Source organism: Verruconis gallopava, assembly GCF_000836295.1.
Source record: "Verruconis gallopava strain CBS 43764 unplaced genomic scaffold supercont1.18, whole genome shotgun sequence".
Classification (NCBI taxonomy): Eukaryota; Fungi; Ascomycota; class Dothideomycetes; order Venturiales; family Sympoventuriaceae; genus Verruconis; species Verruconis gallopava.
Window position 1 is genome coordinate 268,542 of NW_015622154.1, and position 26,517 is coordinate 295,058.

The window sequence follows — 26,517 nt, forward strand, 5'->3', positions numbered from 1 at the left end:
TCTGGGTCCGTCCGTGCCTGGACGCGCACGACGTGCATTATATACACCTTGCCGTTGTCTAGAACGCAGAGCGACAACGCCCCTCTTGTGACACATCGCAAAAAGGCGGGCGGAGAGGTCCTCAGCCTTGTGGCGGTGCGTGGGCCACGGCGGTATTGTAAGAATCGCCGCACAGGGTTAGACGCACGGAAGCGTCCAGCTGGCGCGTGGTCCCTGCGTGCTGCAGGAGCCACGGCCGTTGAACAGGTCTCGGAGCCGTCAAGGGAGGCGTCGAGAAGGAGCGATCGAATGGGCCGATCCTCAGACCCTGGCCGCGTCTTCAAGATCGCAACTACAGCAGAGGTCGACCACAGCTCCGGCAACAGGCAAAAAAAATGGCAATGATGAAACTGCTGTCCGCCGTCAAGAGGCGACACTCCACTTTCGAATTCCTCCAACAAATCCTCAGTTTTAAAATCATCACGAAACACTGCCATTGTGCACAAACGATGCCGCGCGCATGCTCATCTGTCCATCGCTTCGGATCGTGAGCGACCACAAATCGATCCTGCACTTCGACGTCATACCCGAGGAGCACACTTCCTCCAAGTCGCCGCCATTTCCCACAGCTGTAGAGCCCAGATTCCGCTGAGCGCCGTACGAAAAGATAGCCGCACTGTACGCGTTCGCCAGCCAGCCTTGTGATCGCCCGATTGCAACCCGCTCCAGGGTGCCGGGAATGGCTCTGCTCGCCAGTGTGTAGACGCTCGCAGTGCCGGCATCAAACAAGAAAATCATGGACGAAGACGATCCTGGACCTTCAAAGCAAAAGTCGATCGACACGCCGCCGGCGCGCTCGACGCTGACAACTCACCCGCGCAGGCCGCCCGCACACAGATCCGTTTCTCTAAAGCACTCCTCACGTGGAAACAGCCCCCAGTCGGACGAAGAGCAGCCTCCATTTCCTTTGGTCAATAGCGAGGCACGAGGAAGAACGCCAGTAAGCAATCGTGCCAATCTTGACTCATGTTTGTCCTCGATACCCGTTGCGCCCGACAAGAATACGAGCTCGGGCGAAAGCAGCAATGCCGAAAAGTGGTTTGAGAAGTCGAACAACAACGTGCGAACGGGATCTGCCGAGCTCATGGATAGTATGTTTTTTATTCAGAAGCTTTCCCTTTGTGATTGCAGAGCTGCGTCAGAGAAGAGCGAAAAAGGCTAACCATCGAGAATCAAAACAGACGACCCACCATTCTTCCTACCAAATTCGTCCTCCGAGACCTCCCCTGACGCTCTGGAACGCGAACGAGCGAATCAGCAGTCCGTGGATAGCTTGCCCCGTCGTACAGGGCTGACGCGCCTTGGACCGTCTACATCAACTTCAGAGGATTTCCGAAGCGTGATCGATGATCTGACGATCCAAAACAAGAAATTGAAAAGGAGGCTCAAGAAGTACGAGAAGCTGCATGATGCGCACCTCAACGCGGACAAGCTGTTCGAAATCCGTGTTCATGGACTGCCTCCACACAAGAAACAAGAGCTTGAAGAAACGCTGCGCAAGTTTGCTGCGGGATTGGAAGGTGTGACGCAGACGAGCTCGTCAGGCCAAGGTTCATCCGAACACCAGCAGACATCTCTACCGCCAAGCATGGAACAGCAGTTAACAGCGGGATCGTCGCTGGGAAACGTAGACTCCGCATACGCTTCGGCTTCAGGCCAGATATCCTCGGCGCAAGGTAGCAATCCCGTGACGAAGAAAGAGCCTAGCTTAAGACCAGCCATGTCTACTTCACAGCAGCGAGACATACAAAGTTATCTCTCCGATATACCTCAGGGCTTGTTGCCTAAACCTATTGCGATGACGGAGAAATCGAAGAAGAAATTAATCGTGCGCCGGCTGGAACAGATCTTTGCGGGTAAAGGAGCGTCAAAAGACGGTCATCAGCAGCCCATGCAACAGGAAGAAATATCTCAATCGGCAGCTCGTGCTGATCGCTCTGAATCCGAAGCGAAAGGACATCCATTGGGAAGAGAGGGAGCTCGTGAGGCCCGCATCATGCATCACCCTAAAAGACGACCACTGCAGCATGAAGCGGTACCTAAAGTCGAAGAGACGCAATCCGAGCCTCATTTTTCAAAGGTTTCCGAGAGTGCAACAGAGGAGGATAACGGAGAGGACTCGCCAGATCAGCGGCCGACGCGTCCACTTGATCTCGACCCAGAACGAGCACAGATACCAGAGGAGAATATAAAATATCTGCGGCATCTCGGCTTCTCTCCATTGGAGGCCGGCTCGGAGAAACCCTTAGTCGACGGTCATGGATACATGTACCTAAATGTGCTGGTCAATATGGCGCAGCTTCACACGCTCAACGTTACACCAGAATTTATCAGGAAGGCGCTTGAGCAGTACAGCAAGAAGCTCGAATTGTCCGCTGATGGGAGAAAGGTGCGGTGGAAAGGCGGTAGTGAGCTTACGCGAACAAGTAGTGATGGCTCACCGGACGAAAACAGTAATGCCTCAGGCCAGCCAGCATCGCATATTGACAAGAGGACGAAGAGCTTTTTGGCCAGCGGAAGCGGAGATGGATCGAGTACGTCTCTTTCAAAATCTGCCGTCCCATCAAAAGAAAAGAAACGATCGGCGTATGTCCCCCTGCTCTTTCATCAGAGCGTGGATGACAACAGTGACGATGATTTAAGTGAGTGGTCCTCGGCTCAAGATGATGTGGTTGCCGTTGAATCATCTGGCCTTACCAGTTCGGGGGTACGCACTACATCATCTAAGAAGAAACAGGTCGCCAATGGACCCATTATCTTCTACAGCAAAGCTCCTTTCGTAACAGATCTAAGTGGTGATTCGCGAGGGGCCAATGTCAACACTGCCAACATCCAGGAAGACTCTTCATATCCAGTCCACGCTGTTGGCATTTCCAGATCACCGGAACGATATGAATATGAAGAAAGCAAAGGCCCATTGTCACAACCACAAGCCGCGCTTGTAGCGTCGGATATGGAGGTGGATGGGACAACAAGCGAGGAATCCGTGCGTGGGCTTTCCAAGCCGGCGTCCGTGAAAGGACCTGGATCTTCCACTGACGAGAGTCCTGATCCAATAGGTCTAGCAGCATCCGGTGTCGGTGGAGTACTGCCATCAGATAACTTCGCACTCAACATTAAGAGCAGGCATCACCTCGTCCGCGAGCTTGGCTCTGATGCCAATACCAAAAACTATCATCCACACATACGCGCCCTCCTCGCTGAGAGGGCTGGATCTACTTCTAGTGCGGCACAATCTCGCGCTACAGATGCGAAGATCCTCAAAAACAGGCGAAAGGACCTTCCCCCGTCGGAGCTGCCGCCACCGTCGTACTTCCCTATCTCTTCTCCTGATGAAGACGAAGATGATGATTACTCAGCCTCTAGCGAAGAAGAAGCGGATGGACTTTCAGATTCACCAATTTACACCGATCTTCACCTACCGGTAGCTGTACCGAAAGTCTTCAAAGCTCTTGAGCGCACCACTTCTAATCCCGGCACTGCGCATGACGCGATAGATGGTAGCGAAGATCAAGACATTGGTGATTTTAGTGAGTTAGAGAGCTCTGAATCGATCGATATGCTTGCCCACGCACGTTTGACCAACCCGGATCTCGTCATGCTTGCCGAACGAGAGTACGATGCAGAGATTGCCGAGAGGCTTGCTGAGGACATCCCTGCCGGAAGCTCTGCCGCAACAGCCGGTGGAGGGAGCGGGTTCAACAGCCCGATCACACCCGACAACATGAACGTGGATGGCATTGATATGAGCAGCCAAAATGTGAGACGTACATCTAGTAAGGGCGCTGAAGAAATAGGTGAAGCCTCGCAGCCGCGGCGTGAGTCTCTGAAGAGAGCAAGGCCTTCGGATGGTGAGATGAGCCAGGCAAGGCAATCGAAGAGTCCAAAACTGGGCTAGTAATGGTGTGCCTTTTATGGGAATTTTCTTGTATGTCTCAGCCAAACTGACTGGCGCTGAGTTTTTTGAATCCCTCACTTTTCTTTTGGCATCGATAACTCTCGGAAGTTGGGTTTCATTTGGAGTTGGTTGCACTAGCACTGCTTCCCTTGTTCGAGCTTTGATCCTTTGATACCCCTCTAACTATTCTGCGTTCAAAATTAATGGTCATAACGTATTAACGTCTGGTGTTGTTGGATCTGCCACAACGCTTCGAGTATGTCAATGTTAAGATATCTGGTTACTTCGAAGGGTGATTTGATTCGCAGAGTGGATGAAATGCAAGAATAAATCAAGTCTGGTACATGAGAAGTGCAAAATATTTCCCGGCTTCGGATTCCTTGCTCGTTGATGATTTGAAATGCTGGGTATATCTGACCGTCAAAAGAGCCTGCTCCAACCCTACCAACGCCACATAGAGTGAGTGCAGTTAATAAGCGTTTGGAATTCGATCAAGTACGACATCATGATCTCAGCCTCTGTTCTTCGACGTACGCAGCCACGCCCCTCGCTCTTTGCAGTTTTGCAACCGACTCTGTAAGTTCCGTTCTCAGCCTCACAAGCGCATCGATGCTCTGCCCATACGCCGCCTGTACTTCATCCCACCTTTTGAAGCCACCCACGTCCAATTCCACGCCTTCCTCGCCATCCTTTTCCCTCGCGCCGTCCAAGGCCGCCTCGAACGACTCTTCCTCGGCCGTCCACCGCGCCTTCACGTTCTCCGCCGCTTTCGCGGGCGCGTCCCTTCGCAGGCCGGTGACCTTGAGCGTCAGCCTTTCCTTCTCCACCTCGAGCGTGCGTATCTTCTCCGCCAACTTCACATCGAGCGGTTCGAACTCTGCGTCGGATTCGCCTACGTGTTAGCACGTGGGCCTGCGGATCCCGTTTGCCTCACACAACCCTCTCCGCCTCACGCGCACGACAAAGACGGCCCAGGTTTTTTTTTATTTTTGGAAGGAAAATAGGAGGTGGGAGAGGGCGTTTGGGCTTCGACTCACCATCCGTCGCCTCCTTGCTGTTCTCCGCGTCCATGTCGACGCCGTTGCACGTCACGTTCCACCGCACGCCTTCCCACGTCTTCTCCACGAACGCTTGCACCAGCTCCTCCACCCGCCTCCTCATCCCGTCGTCCTCTCCGTCCGTGGGCGCCGCAGACGGTGGGAACGCGGCGTCGATCTTCTCCCGCGCGGCGCGCTGCGTCTGCGCCTGCAGATACGCGAGGTCGCTGGGGGACTGCAGGTCGATTTTGCGAAATTCCGAGGCCGTCAGGCGGGACGGCGCCGCGGTCGCCATCGCGGTTCGTGTCGGCTCTGAGGGTCGAGGCTGGCTTCTTCTCACTGAAATTCTCTCGTCTCTGGCCCTCGCGTTGTACGCGTTCGAAGCGGTTGTGCTGATTCAAGCTGTTTGTTTGTCGGCTGTGTTTACACAATTGCGGAGAACGTCGCGCTTTAGAATAGCAGGGGTGCGCATCGTCTTGGCATTCCCCTTCTCTCGTCGAAGCCTTGCCCGCAAGGCTGAGTTCTTTGAACTACAACAAAAACACGCACGCTAGAGCATCTGTCCCACCTTGAGTCCTCAAGGTCTTTGTCACTGCCTTTTTAATGCGGTAAATGCTAGATATTCGCGGGCCCCCAGTCTCGCTTTCGCCTTCGATTTTCTATCCATCCATTACGTCAACAGTCTAGACTGTGAAGCTGCTTGAGGATACGTCTGGCTCGCTCGTTTAAGAGCGCTGGACGTATCACCACCTTATCGACTCTTGTAAGTGAGAATATCGTGGTAACTTGTAGGTAAAAGGATGAGGTATTGACAAGATGGAAGATTCTGATCTTTGAATGGCACAAGATCTAGGCTCACGGTTCTTTTTGTATCTGTTTGCTATGCAGATTTGAGGCCTTGTCTTCTCTTGCAAGAGCCTTTTATTGGAAGTTTCTTAGATATATCGCGAGGGCCTTCCATCTTTCATGCCTCTTTTTCTGCACGCTGAATGCTGGAATCGCTTGGTAAGGTAGTAAAGCGAGGTAGAAAAACAGAACAGTAGGGACTCTGCAAATTTCAGCGTCTTATTACATTTCGATTGAGATATGGTAAGGATGCTAAAGCGCGAAGGATATTACATCTCAAGAGCCTAAATCAAGTCTCTACGTGGACAACTCAAGAAAAAGCACTATAAGCACAAAACTGTTCCGAGAAAAATAACAACGCCATTCTTCCTCGTGGGCATGCATTGCCTGTTGCAAGCGGGATATATCTATGAGAAGCCATGCCTTTCGTTTAAAAATAAATCCGTTCACATCTAAACGCCAGTTGTGAGAGAAAGAAGATCCTCTCATCGTCCAATATATCCAGTCAAGTGGGTCGCAGCACTCGTTTTCCGATCCGATTTATGACCGAGTAGCGATTGCTCACTGGGGAAGGAATGCAGCAGCCTCCTCGTCAGTGAGAACGATGTCCTTCACGGGCTCTTGTCGGCGCTCGAGAGGCTCGAACTCGTGGTCGAGATAGGAAGGGAGGAAGAGCTCTGTCGGGCACAGCCTTAGCAACGGATCGCTATCGTTGTGTTCTGCAAGCCAGGCATACCTTGGTTCCAATCAAAGCCTTGGGACGTTTTGATGCATGTGATCTGGTTGCCTCTGTTAGCGAGCCGCAAAGAGAATGTCCCGGCTAAGAGTTCATACCAATCTTGGACTGTCCTCAGAGCCGATGTCGACAATCGTATATTCCGACTTTGCAAGGGACTCGCCTGGCCAGATCGTTAGCTGCCGCAGGACGTTGTGCAGCAGGATGTAGAAGCCGCTTACTCAAGAAGCTGCTCGTCCTCCGCCTCGCTCTATCCGTCTGAGTGAGCGACACCGGACTCGGCACTGTAGCGGCCACGGCCGAAGAGCCAGTACCCACAGGGCTTTTGCCCAAGCTCCTTGGGCTCGTGGCTCCGCAATCATATGAGCTGCGAGCGCTGCTGCTGCTCATCATAGACTCGCTAATGGCGGGTGATTCAGCCGCCTGCGGCTCCGGGCGTTCTCCGTGCGAATCGTTGCGGAAGTGCTGCTTTCTCTTGCGCTTCGGGATCGCAATCGCAGAGCTACCAGGCTGCGACGGCATGATGGACGTGGATGTGCTGGTTTAATGCGACGGGCGTGGTGCGAGTGCGAGGTGTGTTGGGTGCTGCTCCGTGATCCGGCGGGGAGATGCGGGAGTGAGGCTTGATAACGAGGGCGATGACGATCACACGATGCTAGCTCGAGCCCGCAGTGAAGAATACTCGATCCGACGCGTGGTGCTGGTCCCGAGAGGAGCAAAAGTGGGATTTCAAGGGCAATGCGGCAGTGGTGAAGCAAGACGACAAGTCGGACGAAGACGGTGTTGGGAGTGAGGACTTGCAGCAGCACGGCGCTGGCGAACGTGGGACGAAGATGTTGAGTCAAAGCATCGAGTCGTGGCTGCCGAGCAGGGTCCATTCACGGTTCTCGTGGGGAAGCACCGCAGCGATGAATCAGGCACGCTGAACCGCTCTGCACTTTGCACTCCACTTCCTGCGCACATAGGACGCCCGAAGCCAGCGCCAGCGGGCCATGATGCCGGCTTCTGACGCACAGGCGGGACTCTGCACAATCTAACTGGTCCAGGTCAGCCCTCTGGCTCGCTACCAGCCTGGGACTTGTCCCAGAATGGCAAACTGAGGGGGTTTGCAGCCTTGCCCGTGCTGGACACGCCGAGCAACGACGCCGCCCGTGAGCCTTTTCGAAGAGAGCCAACAAGAAGACGAGTCGATCCCTCCAAGCGGCAGATGAAAAAGACGTCTGCGTGTTACCGCGAGGCCGTCTGCTTTTCGAGAGCGGCCTTTGTGGGCCTCCTGATGCTGCTGAGACAAAAGAGTGAGGCGTCAAGGTGGCCAAGTCGGTGCCGGTTGTACCTTGAGGGCCCACCGTCCCACATTCCAGCGGACGAATCGAGCGAGCGTTGTCTGGACATTCCAGACTTGGGGCCAGACAAGCACGCGGAACTTCGACTTAAAAGATCCGGGCGTCGTCGTCGTCGGCGACGGGTTTTGATCTCAGTGTGATTCCGACATAAAACCGACTGTATCGAGACCCAGATTCCACCACTTCGAGCTAGCGTCCGCCACGTGGATTCCTTGCTTGCAACACCCATACCTTGATGGATATGTTGCACAGAATCCTACACGTTTGCTAGTGGATCCGCCGCTTTTCAGTCGTTCGGGTGCCATCTCCGCACGTTTCACCGCCGGTTCGGTAGAAAGAGAAGGACCAACTCCCATCGAGCGGAAATGGTCGCTGAGCAACCAATGCTAGAGTTCACACACATACACACATTTCGCCGATATCTACCAGCACAATGCAAAGACAATTAGCGCTTTTCTCATTTACAGAACTACCGAATTGCGCAATGTCCGTGATGCGTCCCCAAGCGAGAGACGATCAGTCCTCCACCCTCTTCAGCGTCACCTTCAAATGCCCAAACGTAGCCACGACAAATGCATCATGCCAATCCATATCCCTATCCGTCATCTCCGGAGCCTTCTGCACAGAAAACTTCCTAAACAGGTACGCAAATCCGTAAAACAGCTCTGCGTACGCCAGGTTCTGGCCAATGCAGTTTCTGCTGCCTCTCGAAAAAGCTATGAAGTGCTTCTCAGCATCGGCGGCGTTTTCCTCGCCTATCCAGCGCTCCGGATCGAATTTGGACGCATTCCGGAAAAACGGTTCGTGTTGGTGGTAGACGTAGCAAGACATGGACAGCATCGTGCCTTCGGGTATGTGCTGTCCGCATATTGTCACCCCGCCGGGTGGAGTCTGGCGAGGGATCTTGCCAGGAACACCGTATGAGAGACGAATAGATTCTTTGACAATTGCACGCTAAACATGCGGGTTACAAAAAGTGCGTGAATAGACTAGTGTTTATAGTGCGTTGTGCACTTACCAGATATTCAATCTTCTCTAACGCCGCCCAGTCGAGGTTAATGTCGTTAGGGTCTGGTATCGCCTCCTTGAGCACCGTCTGCAGTTTCTGCATAAGCTCTGGTTGCTGGATCATGTTCCAAGTGCCGGTGATAAACGCATGCGCGGTGGTGTCTGTGCCTGCGGTGAACATTACCAAGGCATCGGCCCCCAAGTCCTCGAGGCTCAGAACCGGATGGCCCTTCTCAGGCTTAGGGTGTAAAGCTGTTTGGAAAATGGATGGCGACATTTTATCTTCGGACTCGCGCTTTAGCTCCAAGACTCGGGCGCGGCAACCGTCGAGAAGTGCGAGAGCAGATGCCATGGGCGGATCGGTGATCCACGACCGTGGCAAAGCGCCGATGATTTTGACAATGGTGCCCATGAGGTTAGGGAAGTACCAGCCGCGGGCGGCGTTCTTAAAGAAATCCTCGATATCACAACTTTGTCCATGGTCAGAAAGTTTTGCTGGCTTCAAGGCCTGGCAGCTTACATCATGGGGAACTTGAAGTCCTCGTAATCTAGAGCACCAAATGGCCTGTCGTATGTGTAACGCATAAGCGTGTCTGCCGTTAGACACCTAAAACCTAAGCTCAAATCGACCACTTTTCCAGCCTTGCATGCGTCGTCGAGCTTGCTTAAGAACTTTCCTAGATGCTCGCGGATCATGTACTCCATCTTAACCACGTTCGCCTTGGAAAAGTAGGGTACGTACAGATCCCTGTGTACCTTACCATCCCTTACCGTGAGCTTGTTGAAAAAACTGCCTTTTGTAAACGGAAAGCTGTAGATGGCTGGATCGCGATTGAACTTAGTCCCGACTTTAAACACCTGATTGTAGGCGTCTAGATCACGGATGTGCAGATGGTTCGGCTCTATGCGAATGATCGGGCCGTACATGTCGTGCCATTGTGCAAAGTTCTTCGAATATGAAGTCTCCAGCGGCATGTCCCAGCTCATAGCATAGAGACTGCTCACGCCAGCTAGGGGGGGGCCAGGAAACTTTGCTAAGGGGTGCAAGGTTACTCTATAGATGCATCTCACGATTACAAAGACGATGCCTATGGCCGCAGCCTGAGACATGAAAGTGACGAGGGACAAGTCAGTCGCCATGACGATTGCAAAACGGCTAGCAAGTTGGTGAACAGGAGACGAAGTCCTTATCGGTGACACGTATGTGTCGTCTTATATTGCCGCCTACATTGCAGACGTACAGCTTCCTCATGCTAGGTTACAGTCTGCCTCTCGCAGGTATGCGGAAAGTCTCGCAGCTATCCGCCCCGCCATCTCGGGACTTCCATGTCTCGTTGTGCACCTCGCATACTGGAGGGTCAGCACGGCTTCGGAGCGAAGCGAACCGTTGAGCCAATCGCCGCGGCGGAATCGCTCTTTAGCGCGTGTCAATCAGCCTTGTCGAGACATGCCCCACAAACCAGGTAAGTTGACAATGATTTCGCAATCTCTGCGACATGCTTGTCGCGGAACGGCAAGAGTTCGAAAGTGGTCGCCGACCTCTTTGATGCCCATATGGATCTCGCCTAGCGCCTTTGTCCACGCATAAATTCGACGGCCCCACTCAGACTAATAAATGACCACTTCGTCCGTCCACTGTTGTCCTGCGTCTTTCGCTTTCTTGTTGTTCGACCTGCCCATCATCCACGCTCATTCATCATACAAAATGCCTCGTTGAAGATGCTTGTATAGCGCTTTTGTGGCGGTCGCTTGCTCTTTTGTCTGACTCTTCTGCTGGAGCAGGCTCATGAGCGCAATCACTGGTTTCCGGTACTTCACGGAACGTAGCTTGGGCAGGTCTTGCAAGCTATTGTATAGCTGGAACCAACGCTCCTCTTGGGGGGACTGCGAGGCTTCATCGAGCAGATTTATTGTGTCCTTTGCGATCTGAAACAAAGAGGCCAAGTTCAGAGTTGTGTCAACATCCGCCTTCTTTATGGCACTTCGACCATCAGCTACCCAAGAGCGAAGGAAAGCGTTTGCTCGCACCAGCGCAAGTGGGACTTGGCCTGCTGATCGACAAAGATTGCCCAAGCACGCGATAAGCGCGTGTTCTGCGTCGTCAACGGAGTCGTAGGGGTCTGCGGTGGGAGCTTTATCCCATTCGAGATCCGCGATCGAGGATGGGTCCGGCGCGATCTGGCAGTAACTTAAAGCCTCTGTGACAATGCCGTCAACGGCCTCGATAATGTCGAGAACCTCAGGAGGGGCTTTCTCGTCTTTGCTTCTCCATTCGTCGATTATTTTTCGAGCGGATTGAATCTGCTCGGCGGGAGCAGTCGTCAGCACGAGTCACGTATCACGGCTACAGGTTCATGTGTTAAAACGAAAATTCGACGACTTACGTGCAGGACGATGAGCTCGGTGTTGTCGCGCAGGCTGTCGAAATAGAACATGCCCAAGCAGTTCAGTAGAATGTGGTCGATTGTTGGTCGCGTGTGCACCGTCTTGGACAGTGCTTGTTGGTAGTGATACATGATTCGGCGCTCGATTCTCGGGATCGTGGTTGGGCACGTTAGGAGTTCATCTTGCAGGGCGGTGGCAACAAGAACGTGCTTGACCGGCTCCAATCTATGTGCGGCTCGAGGAAGCATTTCCATCCAGAAAGCATACCGCGAATGATCGTATTTCGCAACCATTCGTCCGGAGCGTCGCAGATAGAATTGCATCGATCTTGCTTCGTCGGGAGTGAAGGTCTGCGTCGAGGGAGAAGGGCGGAGCTCCAGCACGTCAGCATCCTCAGCATTGTTCCCAGAATTCCTGCGTTCTTCCTTGACGTTCTGGCGTTTCGATGCTGACGGCTCAAAGATCCAGGCCTTGGGCACGGCGTAGCCATCGCACTGGTAGTCGGAATTGAGGCATTTCAGACACTTGGGCTTTGTCTCGTCGCACTTGACGCGTCGCTTCTTGCACGTGAGACAGCCTGTTCGAACCTTGGGTGCATATCTCTTCTGCCGTTTCTGTTCAGGCTGTGTCGCTGAGCCCGTCTTGGGCACGAGCGTCGAACTTGTCACAGGCGGAAGGACGACTTCCAGCAGCCGTCCATCAGAGGCAGCTTCGCCCGTCACGTTGCTCATAACTCGGGGAACAACACGTGGAACGGCCATGATGTACGGCAATGGATCTGGTGGAGGCCAACGTGGAGGCTAGTACGCATATTCGGAAAATGATCTATGGCTGATTGATTATTAGGGAAGGTTTCATGATGCGGCATCTGTTGAGACGACAACGTGCGACAGACGCCCTATGCGAGAAGGTCACTGTCTTCACCCGCAAATAGGGCTGCGCTAGTTTCAAGAGTCGAGCTGTTGCTTATGTCAGCGCAGATCTGTCTCCATTTCATCAGCGACGTGACTGTATCGTGCGGGAGTCTTCGCCAGTCAGCGGCGCATTTGACAAGCGGGTGGCGCCCGGCCCTGGTTTCATCCCTTGTGATTCGGCTTTGCCCATGCTCGGTTCCGTCGTTGTTGCCGCCGTCAAGGGCGTCTTCCTTGCGCTATGCTCCAGGCGGTCTCTCGCTTATGCGAAGCCCGCAGTCTTCCTTTCCCATTGGTCGCTGGCTTTTGTCCGTTGCGTCTCTCCCGCACATTGCCAGCCGTCCGCATGCAAGTCGTGTGTCTTCCCTTGGCGCACGACGCACGGCATGTCCATCAACGACGCGGCTCCGAAGCAGAGTCGGGAATTGCTCGAAATAGGCAGATGCATGAGGCGAAAGTTGTACGTTGCATTGGAGTGCAAACCAGTTCCTACTCGTCTTCATAATTGGGAGCGAACAGCGCCTCGAGCTTGGCTCTGTGCGGCAGTTGGGCGCTTTTGGGTCGTCTCGCAGCTGTTTTGATGCCTCCTCATGGTTGGCTTTCAACTTCATCGAGGCGTGCTATGTGGATCGTTTGGACCTGACTTTTGGTAGCGATCCATCCGCACTCCTCCCGCGCTGAGTGCCGTCTCCCGCCCGAAAGCGCAGATGAGATGAGCCGCCTCGTCATCCGTATCGAAGCGGAGTAGAGGCTGTGTTTGTCATCAACAATGAGGTTTCGTATACGTCAGCTGCGTCGCGCGACGAGCGGCTTCCGTGTTGAGAGCACGCTCCCCACATGCGCAATTGCCTTGGCCAGACGCAGACCGCTTCCGTGCTGGACAGAAGACGCTTTGTTCCGAGCGCACGAGCAGTTGGGAGCAAACAGTGGCCATGCCTGTTGCATCGCTCCACGCTTCTATCCGTCGTCGTTGCTTTGCTTGCATCGCGTTAGCCCGTGGTTATCCAGGTCGAGGCGGTCGGGGTACTCAGCTACGATATTGCTCTCACAGTGCACACAGTGATGGTCGACAGCAAAGACGACGTCGGTGAAGTGGCGTCGGTTTTGATCGCTGCAGAAGCCGTCGCGTGCGTTCTCGAAAGGAACAACAAGTCGCAAGGCTGGGTCACATTACTATATCTGCAAGCAACTGGACTTTGATCGATGACAATTGCAGTCAGAGATGGGCCTTTGTTTCGGTAGTAGTGGGAGCATCGTGATCCGCAGTGTTGAAGGTCTCCGCTGTCGTCACACTTGCTGTGGAGACGTTGGATCGGGTGAAATTCGTAGCTACGCCTTCATGGACTCTCTTGTTTCGACAGCGGCGGGGACAGTTGAAGACGTTGGTTCTGTCGGGATGTGCATGAAACTCGAAAGGAAAGAAGTGGCTCATTGGTCATTCAAGGGATCAGTAGTAGGGCCAACAGCGACGCGAAGAGGATCGATATGTGTGCATGTTGAATGTAATGACAAAGCAGTACGGGTCTAGTTCAAGATTCGCATCTACGTTTTGACACTTTGCTTCTCCTTCAAGTTTCCTGGTCAATCTCACCATCTTGCAGCCACCAACCAAAGTCTTTACGTGGGGAAATGAAAAGAATGATTAACCAGATAGATTAGTGTATCGGGCATCAGCTTCCAAGCGCTGCAAAACCGAGCGACGAACCGGCTCGTTGTGACCGAACAGGACAGGTATCACTCAACGAAGACACTAGAACCTAGTCTCGAGAACGCTAGACCTCGACGCGGACTTCGAGCCGCAGTTCGATTTCAAGCCGGTAGGACATCCTCACAGTTCAGTAAAAGCACGGTGCGATTCGACTTCTAGTTTTCATGCGTTGCTCACACATAATGGTGGAGATGTCTTCGCTCCTTATGACAATTTCGCGTTCAAATTGGAGACCGCCTGGCACGCTCCGAGCAATATTGCGTCCTAAGCAATCTTAAATAACAGCCCTGACGTTCCCATCTGTCGAAGCATCCGATACGGACGGAAATGAGAGCACGAAATACGTTCCTGATAAGGGCTGCTTAAGCGACACACTGATGACAGCTCTAAATTTCATTCTTGCTATCGAAGCAAAACGTGCTCTTTGTCCGCAGATTGCAGAAGGTACCCAGTAGCCCACAAAGTAAGAAGACCCGATTCTCTTACGCTAAATCCCAAACCCAGAATGCATCCACCATTTTGGCAACACGAAAGCGGAAGAGGAAGACTGAAAGAGATCGGAGCCGGAACGCCGAACGACAACGGATCAGAAGAACAGGCACAAGTCAAGACAGCACAAGCTCGCGCAGAGGCCCGCACACAAACCTGTTGCTACCGCGCCGCCGCTGCCTCCTCTGTCGTTTCCGAAATAGCCTTGCGGCTGCTGATAATACATGCCACCTTGTGGGTAGTACCCCTGCGGAGGATAGCCCTGGGGAGGATAGCCCTGCTGAGGGCCGTAGTAACCTTGATTTGACTGGCCGTAGTAATCTTGCGCTTGGCCCTGATAGTATGGTTGTTGATTGTTTCCGTACGAGGCTGGACCAGCGTCGTAGTGAACCGGTGCGGGTTGCGAAGGATACGAAGGTGGCGGCCCTTGAGGTGGATCCTAAGAAAGCGGTCAATATGTTGACCGCACGTTTGGACAGCTGCGATGAATAAGATAACCTACATATTTGCTTGCCATGGTTGCCGATGGAAAGCCGCTGGTGTTGTGAGATGGCCGAGACGTTGGAGAGCCGACGATCGACTGTCGCAGAAGTGAAATGCGGAGTAGAAATCGTAGGATCCCCGCTGTGCAGAAGGCAGATTTTAGGCCCACAGTAGACGCTCACGGCAGTGCAAGGCCTGAACGGTTCGCGCTTGCGAACTGCAGAGTCTTAAAGATGAGTAGGAAGTGCACATGCAGGCGGCGCGAGCGGCAAAGCGTGCGAGAATGCAGTCATGGGGGTGCTGATTCGTACGCTGGTGTGGCTGTGTAAAACCACTTCACACACCCATCTGTAACGTGTGTGACCTCCGTTTTCTTTTTCGTTTCTCTTCGCCACCAATCTCGCTCGACATGGCCGCCGGCTGGATCCCTCGAATTGTCCGCTCCTGCAATTGACCAACGATGTGGTGAGCTCCGGCCGTGGCCAACTGTCGATGATGCGCGATGCTCTTCGAGCAGTGACCCGGCGCGCGGCAAGGATCATCTCTCCGGCCTTCTTCGATGCACGCCTGAGCTTATTTGCTGACCAATAAGGATTGTCACGTCTCTTTTCCACCAACGATCGCCAGCTCGCTGTCATCTACCCGCCTGGTTCCGGGGTCTTTGTCGCGTGCGGTGCGGGTTGCGTGTCGATGCAGTCAGGTTGAGGGTTCTATTAGCTGGACATGCGGTAATGTCGGTGGTATCTTGTGGTCATGCTTCCATGCGTTCGCAGTGCATACCTCAACTCACCCTGGCACGGTACGATCCTGTGCCTAGCCCTGGCATCTCGAGAGCAGATAGTTGCGCCTATGAAGGGATTTGTGCACACTTGGTCTGGAAGCGCTTGATCCTACCTCCTGTCAGGGACCGTACTAGGCGAGCAGCCGCATGAACTTGCCCCTTGAAAGTCCACATCATCCAGCTAAGTCACGTGATATAGACCACTTGCATCACAACCACCACTGTACCGCTGAATGAGGTAATCGTCAATTTTTTAAAAAAGTACCAAGAGCATGGGAAAAGACTTATAAGGACATTTTGATTTTTTTTTGCATTATCCATGTGTCTTGATTTTTTTTGGACGCAACAGGGGTCTAGTTCTAGGAAACGTCTACTAATCAGGATCAGGAGGTGGAGGCAGTTCGATCCGGCCCGTTAGTGAAGCGACATCACATAACATATAATGCGCACACGAGTCCCACGATCAATCTGCACCAACCCGATCAACTACCTCGCTGTTTGGATTGCACTGATATATGAGCTAAACCTTGATTCATCCTGTGAGTCCGGTTCTTGCAGAATGATCTGCAAGACTTCCCTTGCTGGAGGTTTCCTCGTGTGCCCTGCACAATAGTTGCATCCTTCTTCAGCCATCCTCGCGGAAGTGATCGAACGAGGCCCTGGGCGCGTCGGTTTTACGATCGTTCCTGAATTCCTTGTCCACCTGATTGCAAGCCTTAGCAGCAAAATTTGAGGAAGTCTCCCAAAGCACGTTTGACGTGTTCCGGGAACGTGACTTGGCTACAGCTGAGCCTCAGGGCGCTTTCATGTCAGATGTAATGCTTTGAGCCCGGCCGCCACTTCTTCAGCTTTGCAAGGCGCGCAAACTCGGACTCAACAGAGACATTGTGGTTTGGTGTGAAACAATGAGCGGGCAAGGCCACAGTAATCTCCACTCGTCTATTCTCCACGTGACACATTTGCGAGAAAATGAGGGAGCAAATAAGGGCCTGAAGGAAAAGGAAAAATTTGATTTACTGGAAGCATAGATTAAGTAGTGTACATATGCCCTTGATGAGGAATTCACTGAACTCCAGGGCCGGAGCGAAATAGCAGCGTCGGCACATAACCGGATTCCTGCGCAAGGAAAATAAGCTCAAAGAGGTGGATTACTATAATTACTTTCGGATGCTGCCCGGCCCACATTCAAATCGTACTCGTCGTATCGTACGCGTGAGAGGAATCCCTTAGAATCTTCATCAATACTCCCAAAATGCATCTATGCAAATAGCCAGAAACTCATAATTAAACTTGTCATGAGGGCAAAGAAGCTTCCGCGACTAACGCTCAAGCTCGCTGCGCCGCTGCCATGGATTCCTAATTCCTCGTCCTGTAGACCAAATGTAACGTTCTGCGGGATGGTCTGGTTCCAGCATTGTCCGCCCACGACATCGAGATTTTTCAAATCATCAGGCACCTTGAAAAACATGTACTTGTTCTGTGGGATTCCTTTGAATCCAGACGTGTCGTAGGGGAACTTGTCGCCGGAATCCGTCGCGCTGGTGTTACGCAAGAAGATGCACTGCACCTGATCCGGTCTGTCCGTCGCAAGCTGAGGATAATCCCTCATGACATCCGAATTGGAAGTGTCAGCGACAAGGATGAATTTGCGGGTTGGGAACGTGTCGAAGATCTTGTCAAGCAGGAACTTGCGGATGCTGAGTGTGGCGTCGACATTGCTAAAGTTGAGCGGTCTTGTGTCGAATGAGCCGCCTGGATATGTCTTGTAGATAAAGTCCATGTAGTTTCTGGTAACCTGTTCTGGCGTCGTGGTTAAATAATGGAAGTGTATGTTTGGAATGCTGCGGCTCCAATTCGCGTAAATATCAGGCATGTTTTCCCACTGCACGTACGGCCTGGCAAACGAGTTGAGAAGGCCTTCCTTGGGCTCGTAGATTTTCGTGATGCGTAAGATGTCGTCTATGTCGCTAACGACCGTGAAGCCTGTAGGTGGCACAAGATAGGCCGTCGCATTTCCCAAATCAGAGCCATTGGCGTACACATTCAGACGCTGTATTTCTTGCGTCGCATTCCCGGCCATGAGATTGCCCTGCTGGATTGGCATAAACACATCGAAATCACCCTCGCCTGTCGTGGGGTACGGCAAGGTCAGGTTCTGGGTGCCTCCTGGTGCTTGAACGGCACCTCCTCCACCGGGCTCGCCGCTAGAGCCTGCTGACGGAGCGGGTTCAAGGTTAAGGGTGACAGTCTCATTGCCTTGTTGCACTACAAAGATCTCTGCAGTCAGGTTGCGGGCCTGTGCTTGCTGGTCCGCAGGAAGATCTTGAATGCTTGTGCCGATCAAGAAAACGTTCGCCAACTCATTGAGCTTGTCGATCGATGTGTTCGGTTGCTTGTACACATTGCCGTGGAAGCGCACGTTCCAACCTTGATCGGTCCAATTTCCGTAAGGAGGCAAGTTGAGAACGTTTGTTGGAAGAGCAGCCAGTTGGCTGCTGTCGATACCAAGTGAACTCTGGACTGCTTCGCCGCTGGGGAAATTCTGGAAGAAGTTGGGGACACCTGTCTCTCGGGATCAGATTCATCACCAAAGCCAGGGAAGACGATACGTACCAGATGCCACATACGACGGGATGTCCGAGCCTAAGACGCTGAGGACGGACTTGACGTCGCCTTCGAGATCGCTCAAGATGTTTCTGCGGTCATAGGCGTATGTTCTGGTAGGAAGCTGAGGAACGCGAAAGGGCGTAATCTCAGGATGAGCCTCTGCGACGGGATCGGGAGCGGGCAATGCGTCAGCGAACGGAGTTAGGCCCGCTAGGACTGCAGCCAAGGATAACGAGAGTCTTGACGGTGCCATGCTTTCGGGCGAGAGTCTTGGCACGCTCAAAGAAGGGAGAGAAAGCTGTGTTCACAAGTGGGGAAGTGGCAGAAAAGCACACGCAGTGCCATGTGTATGTGTATATATATGCATTGACGGAGGAAGGAAGGCAAGAAATGACGGCGTTGCTTGGCAGGCCAGAGCCAAGGTGGCTGAAGCCTTGAATTAATCAAGGTGTCGCATGTTGGATCGTGGATGTTGGAGACTTCTGCAGCGTGACGTCATGTCGCTCGTTCTGAGTGACTCCGTCCTCCAAGCTTTGCTCCCGCACGTCGCGAGCCTCAAGCCGGCACGTGCGGGCCTTGGCGTTGGTGCTTCGGTGCTTGGCTGTCTTGGCACCGCCCCGTCCTTGTTTTGCCTCTGCTCGTCCTGCTCGAGCCTCCAGCAGCAGCGTGACGGAAAGCGGCCACGTCCTCCCTCAGCCTGGTCACGTCCTCGTGCACGCCCATTTGCTTTGTCAGACGCCGGCGATCGGTCCTCATACCAGTACCCGTCAAATCGGTGCTGAAGAAATAAAAACGGAGCCCTGGCCGAACACGCCTGACCAGCAAACCCTGTCTTTCACAAGGCTGAAACTTCGAGATGAACACAGGCGTCGAAATCTTTCCCTGCTCATCCTTCCGTCTCTTTTGCGGAATTCATCTGCAAGGCTTGTGCATGAACACGTTCCATTTGTGTTAAGATACAAACACGCCCGATATCCGACTTCCGCAGTGGGTTCGTGCTTTACGTGCACAGACTCCTCCCGTGGCCCGTCTCCTGGTTTTCTTTCACGTGCGCTCATCAAGCAGAGGGCTAGTAAGCACTGGAAAATGCTGAATCCGCAGACGGCAATTTATTCATTTGTGGCCTTGACGGAGGAGTAAAGCCTGAATCTATATTTGCCAAGCTGTGCGAAAACAAACAAAGAGAGCCGCGCACGTGCTTTGCAAACGGTCACTTGGCTGTCGTCCCGTCCATGTTGTAACACCTCGCTGTGAGTTCAAATCGGATCAAGATAGTCCTTTTTCGTACGCGCCAACAAGATTCCTTTTTTTTTTTACTCGAACACACGATAGCTACAAAAAGGACTCTGACTGATCCTGAATCCTTCATCGCCGTACCACCACGCGAGCAGGGCAGGTTTGGACGAGAGCGATTGTTTCTAGACAAACCGAAGGACAGACGAGCGTCTCGAAAAGCTGCAAACCCTCTCCGGCGTAAGAATTCAGTGGAACCTATCTGCAGACGTGAATTGATCATTACGGCGTCCAAGCTCCAGCTAGCCTCGCAGTGACCCAATTGACGTGGCCATTCTCAACCTTCCCTCAAAGATTCACAAGTCACGACGGGTCTACACTCGGCAAACCTTCTTCGCTCGTCAATTCCACGCGCAGAACATGACATTACGGAGATGTTCTCGCGGATCATGGGCCAAAAGTTCTACAACAGATCTTGGTGCTGCAAATGTGGTGCGTGGCATACCAGCATCGACCTGCAGCGATGCTACTGCATATTCTGCTCGCACAGGGTGTGCGGCAAGTGCGAAGTCGAGCTTGTGCTGCACGGGCAGTGGAGGAGACTCAGGAGAGAGGAATGCGAGGATGTCGCCGTGAACAAGGAATGACCTTCACGTTATCTGCAAGTCAGATGAGCCAGCGGATTGTCGTGAATGCGAATTTGAGCTCACATCATTTCACAGGTCGTCCGATTGAAAGCCTCCAAAAAAAAAGAAATAAAAAACCAAGGACCAAGGAAACATATTTACGGCACTGTATGGTACATGATGGGTATCGAGGCCGTGGTTACCCTCACAAAAGAAGAAAAAACGCCAACCCGGATGCAATAAAGAAAGGGGCTGTGGCACTACAGCCGCTCAGCGCCGTACAACGCACTGTATCCCTTATTCCTCTTTACGACCGCGCATTCGCGGTACACACCGACACACATGACCACGACGAGTAAAAGCATAATCATTAATGCCAACATTCTCATTGTATCGAACGACGAATCCGGCCCAAACAGGCCGGCGTATTCCGAAGGCTGTTTTTGGCGGCTTGGAAGGAACTCAGTGTCCTGTATTGCCTGGTCAGCAAGCCCGGACGGTGCCTGTAAACAAAAAGCTTGATCCGCTTCTACATACCCATGTGCCATTTGGAGGGCCGCCGGTCGAGAGACTCGGTGGTCGATCCTCGGGTCTTGTACCCCACTTGCTTTCCTCGGGCCCAAGGGTGAGCTCCAGTACACCACCGTCGAGGAAGAACCCATGGTCGATCCAACTTTTTCTGTACGGCCGTCCATTTAATGTGGCCTTTTGAATATAAATATTGCGGTATTCGGCGTCAAAATTCACGTTGCGGATGGTTGCAGTATTGCCCGTCTCCGGGTTCCGAATGGATACCTCCCTGAAGTAAGGCGGCGTAATGAAGTATACGTTTTGTCCTGCATTTGGAAAGACTCCCATCATGATGAAACTCGCGAATGCTCCCATTGCTCCCGAGTCATCGTTTCCGGGAATGCCTACGAGCGTGTTGTTGAATTGCGAAGGAACGTAGTAGTGTGCGCGCTTGGCTGAAAGACCCGGTCGGCCCACATAATGGTACAAGAAGGGCGTCAAAAAAGCTTGCTCGTCACCCATGTAGAGGAGGCCCGATTCGTGCACGAAGTCGAGGCGCTCTACGAAATGCTCTTCTGTGCCCAGCTCAGTCACGAGTCCGGCAATATCTCCGGGGACGTAGAGTGTGTAAAGCCAACAACTTCCTTCGTACGTCTCGTGTCCGTTCATCGTCAGGTAACATGCGTCCGGCTCGAGAAGAGGTGAGCAAAGCAGGGGATCTTGATATGCCCAGCTGGAGTTGAAGAACTTCGGCTGCAAAACGCCCAAGAAGCCACTATCCTTGCCGTCGATGGTCGTTGCCTGGTCATCACGCAAGAGATTCTTCCAGTTGCTCGAACGGTTCATGTACTTTTCGTAATCCGTCGCGTTGGCAAGCGTGGCTGCCATCTGAGCCACGCAAAAATCGTTGTATGCATACTCAACCGTGCGAGAGACGCTTCGTGTGTGAGGGCCAAATCCCTTGTTGTCCTGGTCGTCAATCGGGATATACCCTTTGGTTTTCCAGCTCGTCATGCCCCCTCGGCCTCCAAGATCCCATCTACTCGGCTCGACCTCTGCATCTTGGACGACTGCGGCGTATCCATCAGTCCAGTTGATGCCCCCGTTCAGGCCCTTGAGATACGAGTCGGCGAGGACGACGTCCGCGTTTGATCCTCCCTGCGACCAGCCTTTGCAAAGAGACATTCTGCAGTCGGGCATGTGGCCCTCGTGGCGCCATATATCGATGAGCGAGCGTACCATGAGAGACTGCGATTGTGGGTCGAGCATTGCGAGCAACGGATGCTGCGCGCGGAACGAGTCCCATATGCAGTAGAAAGAATCATAGTACGGTTCGTCGCTCGTCCACAAGTAGTTTTCACCCGTGTAGTCTTGCGGCGAGATGAAGTTGCGGTAGATGCCGCTCCAAAACACGGTCCTCGTGTCGTCGCTGACTCCATCGTCCTCGCTGATTGCGATGACGTCCAGCTTGTCGTGCCATGCCTGCTCGGCCGCCTTCAGAGTCTTGTCGAAGTCGAAATCGGGAATTTCTGTCTGTGCACTACGGCAGGCTTGTTCCACATCCATAAAGCTGACGCCAATTCGCGCGAGAATCTGTCTATCCTCGTTGTCGGGAGCATTGAACCAGGTGTAGCCGCCAACGGGATGAAATGCTGAGCTGAACTCTCCATCTTCTCCATAGTACCCAATGCCGCCACTCGAGTTCCATCCGCCAACTTCACGGATGGTTGCCCCCTTGAAGTCGGCGCAGAAGTGAAGTCGATAGTAACCGGTGCCGAAACTAGGAATAAACCGAGCTTGGCCGGTCAGACGGCCCGTGGTGGCATCCAGCCAAAGACGCCTGTCCGAGGCCGAATGGGACAGGTCAGACAGTTCGGCGAGAATGACGGGGCTCAGTTTTGAGTCTTCAATGCCCTGCGGCGTCTCCGGAAAGGTGAAGCGATACAAAGCCGTATGGTTGCTGACCGTCATTTCGGCTTTGATTCCAGACTCCAGAGACAGCGCGAAGTAGCCTGGCCGAGCTTGGACCGAGCCATCGATTTGTTTTATGGACCGATCATGCTCGGTGAAGTTGCATCGCGCAATGTCGTCTCCAGGGCAGCCGGCATGCGGAAAGATTGGAAAGTTGCCCAGCGAGGTCACACCTCCGGTTCCCGAGTCGTGCATGTGAGAGAAGCCTCTGATTTTGGACCCGTCCGAGCCGTATCCAGCTTGGTTCTCTCCGTTGACGTCGGCGACGGCCTTCGCCATCGAAAATGGCAACGTTGCACCTGCGAAGACATGGCCTGCCAAGTCTGCCGTTAGCCGCGGCTCGTATAGGAGAGATTTTCAGCATTCCCACCGCCGTGAACCGTCCCGATCAAGGGATTTACGAACTGAGCGCCGTTCGTCGCGAGGACCAACGCCGCGCTCTGGCTGAGGCATAGCAGTTTCAGTGCCCCTAGCAGCCCCATTGTGCACGCAGTGTGAAGTTCGAGGTCATGTCGGACCTCCTTGGACGATGTCTCTCGTATTGAGTCTCCTTCTTTGAGCCTTGGCTCGAACCAGGAGATTGACGATCAGCCAATCAGACTTCCGTGGCGCTCCTGGGGTCTCCGACGCTTACTATTCTTGGCCGGCCTAATCCAAACCTTATTTCAGCTGTACAAACAATGGGCCAAAGAGCTGCCTCTTGGACGCCACTCTCTCTGGTTTTGATGCGTCGAATTTTGCACAAACGACATCTCGACATCTGAGCATGTCATCGAGCTGCGAACGGTGCTCACCACGACTCTTCGTCGACGCTATGGGTGCAGACTTCACACGACACAAACTGCTCAAGCTTGCCAAGAGCTCTGCTTCCGCCATCGTATCTACATAATGAATGGGTAAAAAGAACCCCAACCCCCTTTCTGTGCTATTATGACGCTTTCGGCTTGAGGCTTTGCAATGGAGACTGATACCGTAACAGTTCAGAATGACAGTCGCTCAATTCAAAGTCGATGACACGCTTCACCTGTCTTTGAGTCATTCTTCGACCGAAACGACAAATTCTAATGAGAGCCCTTCAGATTTCAAAGGAAACGTGTTTGGGTTCAACTTGGACCAGGTTTGATAACTTCGAAGTACAAAACATGGTGTATATTGATGACTACCTGTGTTTGGTGATTCTGCCCCGTGTGTTGTTTAAATCTCTTTGTAGGTGACTTTTGCTTTCTGTTCCTGTATACCAGCCATTTGAATCTTCAAGATCAGAGACGCCACAATACTATGCGACATCCTTAACTTCCGATTTCTCGTCTCGTCTGAGCGTCGTTGCAATCTTATTAGTCAACAAGTGGTCAACATTCGGTAGCAGCAGAGCACAGATAACACAAATGCCACTAAAGGCCAGTGTGGTTAGGAACACCGTGTGGTATGCAGATGCATTGGCGTTCTTGTAAGCGTCCCTTCCCGTTGTAATGATGTTCGAATTCACACCTGGTATGTCATTCAACGACGTACTTCCGAGCGACAATGCCTGAATGAACTGTGCAGCGCTGGAAGAGGGCAAGCCAGCAGCCTCTACTGCGGAAGTAACTCGCGGTGCGACCTTCTTAGCTAGTTCGTTATTCAGAATAACCGTGTAGATCGTGGAGGCAATGGATGCGATCAGAAACCTAATGGCTCCGGCAATGCCGCTTGCTGTACCAAGCTCGTCCTGTCGCTTTGCAGTCAAAGTCAAGGTGGTGATGGCGAGAGATTCAGCCCAGCCTACGAAAAAAACGCCGAGGGCAACGAAAGCGCACGCGCGATTTTTATCGTCCGGACCACATGTCGCCACACCTATGGAGTGTCAGTCAATTTCTCATTCCGACGGTCTTGCAAAACTGACATGCGAAGAACAATCCGCCCAAGAAGACGGATACAGTTATCTGCCACTTGATGTGCATGATGGTTTTCGCAGCAAAACCGCCAACAATCTCACCGATAACTATGAGAAGACCAACAATGCTGGACATCCAAGCAGCGCCAATCGGACTGGTTGCATCCGCGTAGAGAATATTGACAGCGCTTGGCCACACTGCTCAACAAATTAATTGGTTGCACAAGACGTCAAAAGCTTGGCATACCTATGGCGAAGGCATAGTACATTGACGCGCCGATTCCTGAGATAAGAGTGGCACAGATCCAGCCACGGTTATCAAAGACGTACATGGGCACCAAGGGTTCCTCTAATTTCATGAAGGTTTCCCATAGGACGAAAACGATAAGAGAAACAGCCCCAACAACGATTGTAGCCACTACGTGGCTGGAGTTCCACGCATATCTACGAAGCAGTTAGCATGACAGACTTATAACCGCTAAACCTATTGTTGCAGTGCAACAACTCACAATTGACCTCCCCAGTTCAATCCCATCAGCAGTATCAACTGAGCTGGTCAGTCAAGGCTAGTGGAGCTGTTGCAAACAATCTTACCAAGCCACCGGTATACAGAATCGTTCCAACATAGTCAAATTTTCGAATGTAGTCAAAGATTTTTGCATTCCCATGCTTCATGTGAAAGTTCGGAGGAAAATAAAAAAATACCCAGCAGGCCAGCGCCACGGCATTAACTGCGATAAGAAGATAATAGCATCCTGCTTATGTTAGCCGTCACCATGTAACCACGCTTAGATACACACCTCTCCAGCCAACAGCAGGCTGATATTTGACGAATGCAGTCGCAACAACAGGAGCGATTCCAGAGCCAGGTATTTGAGATACGTAAACTGCAGCATTTCCAGCCAGACGGTAGCGCATTGGTACGAGTTCGCCCATGACCTGACCAGGTTAGTATCCAGTTCAAGCTGTTGTGGTCTCCGTCGGTTAGGCTTACGAAGTAGTAGCTCAACTGCGTCGAGGCGCCAATGCCAATCAAGGTCATGCCTCCAATGAGCTCTGGAACAGACATTGCTCGAGAGCAGACGATGCTGCCGACGAGCGCAACAAGAGCGCCACCAATGAACATGTAACGACGGCCAAAGATGTCTGAGATGCGACCGACCAGTGTAATACACACGGCAGATGTCAGCGTGTACACAAGCGCCACCCATGCAATGTTCGGATCAGGACCGATGTCGTTGTTGATGAGGGTAAGGATCGGTGCGGCATACGCGAAGCCTGAGACGCCAGCGAATAGTCCAAGACAGATGGCGGTCATCGATCCTAGGAAGAAGCTCGACCTGAAGTACCCAGGCTTGAGGGTTGTCTCATCGGCTTCAAAGCCTGTGACATCGCTAGCACTGTCGTACTGCGGACTGTGCCTGTTGGTGGTCTCTACATGTTGGTTTCGATCCTCTGCCTTTATGTCGTCCATTCTATTGGTCTTGAGAGAATTACAAGAAAATTGTAAGGTATCTTGGATGTCTTACTGAAGTCAAGATTTAAAGCAACATGAAAGTGATTCTAGGACATGATGAAAACGATCGGCACCGCTGCAGGCGATTCCCCGGATTTTTATTCCCGCTGACAGTTCTACATTTCGGGGGTGAATTGAAAATCCCATGGGGGGCTATTTGATGATCAGCAACGCTTGAGAGCTGAATCATTAGCGAATTGGCTAACAGTCTTTTGCTAGGCAATGTGGAATGGGGCTAGTTTTTTGACGTGATCGGAAGTGTTTATCCATGTGCCAAAAGGCAAGAGACATCATCCACCAGCCAAAGGACCGAAGAACCGCAACGTCGTATTCGGGAACATAAGAACGGAATGTCTGAAATGGATCTCTGGATAGATAAAAATGCTTCTAATGATGTTTGAACGAAAAGGAGAATTAAGCTGCTGCTGGACCGAAGTACTAAGGTCCAAAAAACAGCAAAGCCAAGTCATGATCATGAAGAACGAAGATTTGTTCCACAAGCAGCAGTAAACTAGAG

At 52.6% G+C, this 26,517-nt stretch overlaps 9 protein-coding genes across 9 annotated transcripts; 1 reads left to right on the top strand and 8 right to left on the bottom strand.

The window, feature by feature from the left end:
* Positions 1-415: 415 nt before the first annotated feature.
* Positions 416-4,364, top strand: PV09_05707 (uncharacterized protein). Its single transcript, XM_016359248.1, has 2 exons — positions 416-1,130; positions 1,221-4,364. The coding sequence occupies exons 1-2, from the start codon at positions 776-778 to the stop codon at positions 3,935-3,937; spliced, it is 3,072 nt and encodes a 1,023-aa protein (XP_016212927.1). The 5' UTR covers positions 416-775; the 3' UTR covers positions 3,938-4,364.
* On the bottom strand, positions 4,111-5,387 carry PV09_05708 (uncharacterized protein). The gene is made up of 2 exons (XM_016359249.1): positions 4,975-5,387; positions 4,111-4,814 (listed from the first exon to the last, which is right to left on the bottom strand). The coding sequence occupies exons 1-2, from the start codon at positions 5,267-5,269 to the stop codon at positions 4,441-4,443; spliced, it is 669 nt and encodes a 222-aa protein (XP_016212928.1). The 5' UTR covers positions 5,270-5,387; the 3' UTR covers positions 4,111-4,440.
* Positions 5,388-6,029: 642 nt separating this feature from the next.
* PV09_05709 (uncharacterized protein) lies at positions 6,030-7,440 on the bottom strand. The gene is made up of 4 exons (XM_016359250.1): positions 6,778-7,440; positions 6,655-6,719; positions 6,557-6,599; positions 6,030-6,497 (listed from the first exon to the last, which is right to left on the bottom strand). The coding sequence occupies exons 1-4, from the start codon at positions 7,076-7,078 to the stop codon at positions 6,382-6,384; spliced, it is 525 nt and encodes a 174-aa protein (XP_016212929.1). The 5' UTR covers positions 7,079-7,440; the 3' UTR covers positions 6,030-6,381.
* Positions 7,441-10,139: 2,699 nt separating this feature from the next.
* PV09_05710 (uncharacterized protein) lies at positions 10,140-12,215 on the bottom strand. Its single transcript, XM_016359251.1, has 2 exons — positions 11,292-12,215; positions 10,140-11,208 (listed from the first exon to the last, which is right to left on the bottom strand). The coding sequence occupies exons 1-2, from the start codon at positions 12,051-12,053 to the stop codon at positions 10,597-10,599; spliced, it is 1,374 nt and encodes a 457-aa protein (XP_016212930.1). The 5' UTR covers positions 12,054-12,215; the 3' UTR covers positions 10,140-10,596.
* A 2,282-nt stretch (positions 12,216-14,497) lies between these two features.
* Positions 14,498-14,917, bottom strand: PV09_05711 (uncharacterized protein; the record flags this gene model as incomplete). Its single annotated transcript, XM_016359252.1, has 2 exons — positions 14,498-14,839; positions 14,903-14,917. The coding sequence occupies 2 exons, from the start codon at positions 14,915-14,917 to the stop codon at positions 14,498-14,500; spliced, it is 357 nt and encodes a 118-aa protein (XP_016212931.1).
* A 193-nt stretch (positions 14,918-15,110) lies between these two features.
* On the bottom strand, positions 15,111-15,521 carry PV09_05712 (uncharacterized protein; the record flags this gene model as incomplete). Its single annotated transcript, XM_016359253.1, has 1 exon — positions 15,111-15,521. The coding sequence occupies one exon, from the start codon at positions 15,519-15,521 to the stop codon at positions 15,111-15,113; it is 411 nt and encodes a 136-aa protein (XP_016212932.1).
* Positions 15,522-16,653: 1,132 nt separating this feature from the next.
* PV09_05713 (uncharacterized protein) lies at positions 16,654-18,698 on the bottom strand. The gene is made up of 2 exons (XM_016359254.1): positions 18,278-18,698; positions 16,654-18,226 (listed from the first exon to the last, which is right to left on the bottom strand). Exons 1-2 carry the CDS (start codon positions 18,522-18,524, stop codon positions 16,923-16,925), a joined length of 1,551 nt encoding a protein of 516 aa, XP_016212933.1. The 5' UTR covers positions 18,525-18,698; the 3' UTR covers positions 16,654-16,922.
* Positions 18,699-20,280: 1,582 nt separating this feature from the next.
* Positions 20,281-23,099, bottom strand: PV09_05714 (uncharacterized protein). The gene is made up of 3 exons (XM_016359255.1): positions 22,982-23,099; positions 20,668-22,925; positions 20,281-20,600 (listed from the first exon to the last, which is right to left on the bottom strand). The coding sequence occupies exons 1-3, from the start codon at positions 23,091-23,093 to the stop codon at positions 20,391-20,393; spliced, it is 2,580 nt and encodes an 859-aa protein (XP_016212934.1). The 5' UTR covers positions 23,094-23,099; the 3' UTR covers positions 20,281-20,390.
* A 788-nt stretch (positions 23,100-23,887) lies between these two features.
* On the bottom strand, positions 23,888-25,958 carry PV09_05715 (uncharacterized protein; the record flags this gene model as incomplete). The annotated part of the gene is made up of 7 exons (XM_016359256.1): positions 23,888-24,444; positions 24,494-24,682; positions 24,732-24,928; positions 24,994-25,031; positions 25,079-25,239; positions 25,285-25,423; positions 25,479-25,958. 7 exons carry the CDS (start codon positions 25,956-25,958, stop codon positions 23,888-23,890), a joined length of 1,761 nt encoding a protein of 586 aa, XP_016212935.1.
* Positions 25,959-26,517: the final 559 nt, after the last annotated feature.

What these genes read in the sequence shown, in the direction of transcription:
- PV09_05707 (XM_016359248.1), top strand. Translation starts at nt 776, where the DNA reads ATGGACGAAGACGATCCTGGACCTTCAAAGCAAAAGTCGATCGACACG. An exon ending in ATCTGCCGAGCTCATGGATA is followed by an intron (nt 1,131 to 1,220) that starts GTATGTTTTTTA and finishes GAATCAAAACAG; the next exon opens with ACGACCCACCATTCTTCCTA.
- PV09_05708 (XM_016359249.1), bottom strand. Translation starts at nt 5,269, where the DNA reads ATGGCGACCGCGGCGCCGTCCCGCCTGACGGCCTCGGAATTTCGCAAA. An exon ending in CAGCAAGGAGGCGACGGATG is followed by an intron (nt 4,815 to 4,974) that starts GTGAGTCGAAGC and finishes AATCCGACGCAG; the next exon opens with AGTTCGAACCGCTCGATGTG.
- PV09_05709 (XM_016359250.1), bottom strand. Translation starts at nt 7,078, where the DNA reads ATGCCGTCGCAGCCTGGTAGCTCTGCGATTGCGATCCCGAAGCGCAAG. An exon ending in GAGGACGAGCAGCTTCTTGA is followed by an intron (nt 6,720 to 6,777) that starts GTAAGCGGCTTC and finishes CGATCTGGCCAG; the next exon opens with GCGAGTCCCTTGCAAAGTCG. An exon ending in CTGAGGACAGTCCAAGATTG is followed by an intron (nt 6,600 to 6,654) that starts GTATGAACTCTT and finishes AGAGGCAACCAG; the next exon opens with ATCACATGCATCAAAACGTC.
- PV09_05710 (XM_016359251.1), bottom strand. Translation starts at nt 12,053, where the DNA reads ATGGCCGTTCCACGTGTTGTTCCCCGAGTTATGAGCAACGTGACGGGC. An exon ending in CCGAGCTCATCGTCCTGCAC is followed by an intron (nt 11,209 to 11,291) that starts GTAAGTCGTCGA and finishes CCCGCCGAGCAG; the next exon opens with ATTCAATCCGCTCGAAAAAT.
- PV09_05713 (XM_016359254.1), bottom strand. Translation starts at nt 18,524, where the DNA reads ATGGCACCGTCAAGACTCTCGTTATCCTTGGCTGCAGTCCTAGCGGGC. An exon ending in CCCGTCGTATGTGGCATCTG is followed by an intron (nt 18,227 to 18,277) that starts GTACGTATCGTC and finishes CCCGAGAGACAG; the next exon opens with GTGTCCCCAACTTCTTCCAG.
- PV09_05714 (XM_016359255.1), bottom strand. Translation starts at nt 23,093, where the DNA reads ATGGGGCTGCTAGGGGCACTGAAACTGCTATGCCTCAGCCAGAGCGCG. An exon ending in GATCGGGACGGTTCACGGCG is followed by an intron (nt 22,926 to 22,981) that starts GTGGGAATGCTG and finishes CAGACTTGGCAG; the next exon opens with GCCATGTCTTCGCAGGTGCA. An exon ending in GCCCTCCAAATGGCACATGG is followed by an intron (nt 20,601 to 20,667) that starts GTATGTAGAAGC and finishes CAGGCAATACAG; the next exon opens with GACACTGAGTTCCTTCCAAG.